The sequence below is a fragment of the Tachysurus vachellii genome, chromosome 6 (assembly GCF_030014155.1).
Source record: "Tachysurus vachellii isolate PV-2020 chromosome 6, HZAU_Pvac_v1, whole genome shotgun sequence".
Taxonomy (NCBI): Eukaryota; Metazoa; Chordata; class Actinopteri; order Siluriformes; family Bagridae; genus Tachysurus; species Tachysurus vachellii.
In genome coordinates this window covers 14,677,973-14,681,235 of record NC_083465.1, presented here as the reverse complement: position 1 = coordinate 14,681,235, position 3,263 = coordinate 14,677,973, and the positions used below count along the sequence as shown (strand labels likewise).

The 3,263-nt window shown below is 40.4% G+C and overlaps 1 protein-coding gene across 1 annotated transcript; it reads right to left on the bottom strand.

The window, feature by feature from the left end:
- Positions 1-422: 422 nt before the first annotated feature.
- nkx2.3 (NK2 homeobox 3) lies at positions 423-3,000 on the bottom strand. Its single transcript, XM_060872450.1, has 2 exons — positions 2,410-3,000; positions 423-1,846 (listed from the first exon to the last, which is right to left on the bottom strand). Exons 1-2 carry the CDS (start codon positions 2,735-2,737, stop codon positions 1,221-1,223), a joined length of 954 nt encoding a protein of 317 aa, XP_060728433.1. The 5' UTR covers positions 2,738-3,000; the 3' UTR covers positions 423-1,220.
- Between the last annotated feature and the right edge of the window lie 263 nt (positions 3,001-3,263).

Genomic DNA, 3,263 nt, shown 5'->3' with positions numbered 1-3,263 from the left:
TTTTAATTGTAATATGTTATTCTATAATTATTTTACAGATAATAAATTGGATTGAACATGGATAATACTGTGCCACTTTGTACATCTATAATGAACTGACTGCACATTTGGTCACATTCGCATCGCAAAGCTACAGCCGAGTCTGACTGAATGACCAAAACGCTAATATTAATGTCCACTCTTTATGTCTGTTTAAGTTCCACGTCGAGCTTCTGCTTTTCGTCAACAGGCCTCATGTGCGCCTGGCCTCTCTCAACATAAATAGCCCATACAACAACTGTCTTCATGCTCGATCGGTGAAAACGCAAATGAATCAGTGGGAAGCTCTTGGAAGCTTGGAAACAAAGTGCATTTAATTTAATAACAAATCGGGGCGAATTTACTGACTGTCTTTTTTGTAATAAATTCTCTCATACAGCGGCGAAGCAGGAAACGTGTTTATTTCTTTCCTTTAAAATCACTGAACATTTTAGGCAGGCCTATGGAAAGCATTATACATTGACCCCAGTTAAGGAGCTTGGTATTACTTCATCCATCTTATGTTTTTAAACATAATTTCATAAATATGTTTTAATGCGCATCAAATTATTTCGTATTTAACTGCGGATTTTAACACTTATTTTGCATAACGCAATAACAAAGAAACCCAAACGAACTGCGCTGTATACAATATTATTCTCAGTATAAACAGAATCATTATTAATTATATCGAATTCGATTTTTTTTGTCTTTTATTTGAGACTCTATAGATAAACGTCTGATCGTAAACTCGAGGCATTGCATCAATGTCCTTGATTTAATGCAGACGACACCACAACTCTTTTCTCCATAACTTTTTTCTTTTCTTTCTTTTTTTTTTTGGAATTTTTAATGATGTGTATGTACACACGTCCTCAGCGTCCAAAGTCTTAGTTAACATTTGGTCCTACGCAAAGTTTAGAAATATTGCAATACCATGAGATGTCAACCCAGAAAAACACTAATACTTCATATTAATTAAAATATTTTCAGCATAAAAAAATTAAAAAAAAAAAAATTCATTTACATGCAATCAACAGGTTGGGCGTCATTACATACTTTATACTACATTCTCAGATGTAAAGAGTCCTGGCTGATCTGTAGCGTGCTGCTGAAGTCAAAATACAATATACGTCATTAATTGCTATTGGCGTGAAGCGTCTTATTCAAGCCTGTACAGAAGGCATGTGGGTGCTGTGGCACTACCATGCCCGGATGCCCTGCAGAGGTCCTTGGCACGATGAAACGGAAGTCCCTTGTGATGCCTGCGGCTGGGTGTGCGCCCCGAGATTATTCAAAGTCATGGACATTAACGGGTTGGTGCCTGTGTTTGCTGGAAGTGTTGGCAAACTAGGATATGAGCAATTGTAGGCGTTTGTATATGCGGCATTATTATAGCTTGAATAACCATTGTACCCGTACGGGTTGGAGCCCACAGCGTAGGTAGCGTTATAATTCTGTGATCCAGAAAGACAAGGTTTGCCATCACGGACTAAAACCGGTACCGCCACGCGTCTAGGCGGCGGCGGATGGTGATGATGATGACCAGCCATCTCCAGGCTTTTGTCTTGACGTTGGCGCTTGCATTTGTATCTTCTATTCTGAAACCAGATTTTGACCTGGGTGGACGTGAGTTTCAGAGTGTTCGCCAAATGTTCTCGCTCGGGAGCGGAGAGATATCGCTGCTGCTTGAATCGCCGCTCTAGCTCGAAAACTTGCGCCTGGGAGAAAAGAACTCGCGGCTTCCGCCTGGCTCTCTGCCTCTGGGATCTGTCCGGGTCTGAGGGCAGCTCACAGTCTGGGGATCTCACTAAAGCACCACAACTCTCTGTAAAACACACACACACACACACACACACACACACACACACACACACACACACACACGGAGAGAGAGGCAGCTAGGAATAATAATAATAATAATAATAATAATAATAATAATAACAAATTATTATTAGTAGTTTGTTGTTGTTATTATTATTATTATTATTATTATTATTATTATTATTATTATTATTATTATTATTATTACAAGAAAAGCTATCACATGTCAGGCGAATGTATTTATTTTCATAATAGGTTTATATTTCATTATCAATTCACATGTAAAATAGACAACAATTTTCACTTCTAAATGTTAAAGTTTAGAAGGCAAAACAATAAAGAAAAATGTAGACAATGAATCGAAATGTGTTTGAGAACACAATTATACTACAGACATTTAAAAACATCAACTTCCTCCTTTGTACTTTAGAGATCCAAACCCTCTTAATTTAGGTGTCTAGATTTGTACCCTTGATTTAAATCGTGTTGGTACAACATTTATTTACATTGTTGTTCTTACTTAATTTTATTATTATTATTTTCATTTTTATAGTGGAAAGCACTCACTGGTTTCCTGCTCTTCGAGATCTTCCTCTAACTTTGCGTCTACGACGTGTCCCAGAGCGGGATGGCCAAACATGGGCGGAGAAAGGCTGCTTTCCACCAGGTTGTCCTGTACAGAGAGGGCGTTGAGGAAAGCCATCCTGTCTTCACTATCTGAGAATCCGGGGCTCTCTGCGCCTCCAAGCAGGCAAGATGGTGGAGTGTGGAAACGCTGTTGCTGCTGCTGTAAATCCGGTAAGGGTACTTGCAGTTGGTGGTGAGATTGCTGCTCCAGCTTTAGTATGTCCTTGACAGAAAACGGGGTTGACGTTACTGGGCTGGGAAGCATCATCGGGCTCTGTTCAGCGACATCTAGAATATGGGCTTTGCTGGACTGGCGTGCTGAAGCACTGAGTCTTACTAAAAATATTTACTTTAGATAAGCAAATATATCATGGAAACATACCCGGTATGTGAACTATTCTTCCATTTTCGGGGAAGAGCGACAGAGGCGCGCGCAGAGGGACGAGCAGGGCAAGTCCCTTAGTGAAAGCATTGAGCTTCGAGACGCTGCTGTGTGGTTTGCAGCAGTTTCTTGAAGTTGTGGCATTGCTTCGTGGTGGTGATGTCATGCTCCCGGGGCGGGTTGAAGGCTGAACGAGTGACGAGCAACTTGCCCCCAGTACCAAACCAACTAGCTCACTGTTTCTTACTCTGTCTGAGTAAAAGGGGTTCCTATTTGGCCGCAAATCCTAGAGCAATGTAAGGTGCAGTGTCGGCTGTGATATTTTTTGATTTTTTGAATAGCCTATATTCATGGCTCCACAGAGATGAACAACGGTAGGAGCATAAAGTTTTTCTAGTCCTGTTTATATGTG

Excerpts from the sequence above, each read along its gene's own strand:
- nkx2.3 (XM_060872450.1), bottom strand. The coding sequence starts at position 2,737 with ATGATGCTTCCCAGCCCAGTAACGTCAACCCCGTTTTCTGTCAAGGAC. Across the intron at positions 1,847-2,409 it reads TCTCGAAGAGCAGGAAACCA|AGAGTTGTGGTGCTTTAGTG; the intron begins GTGAGTGCTTTC and ends TGTGTTTTACAG.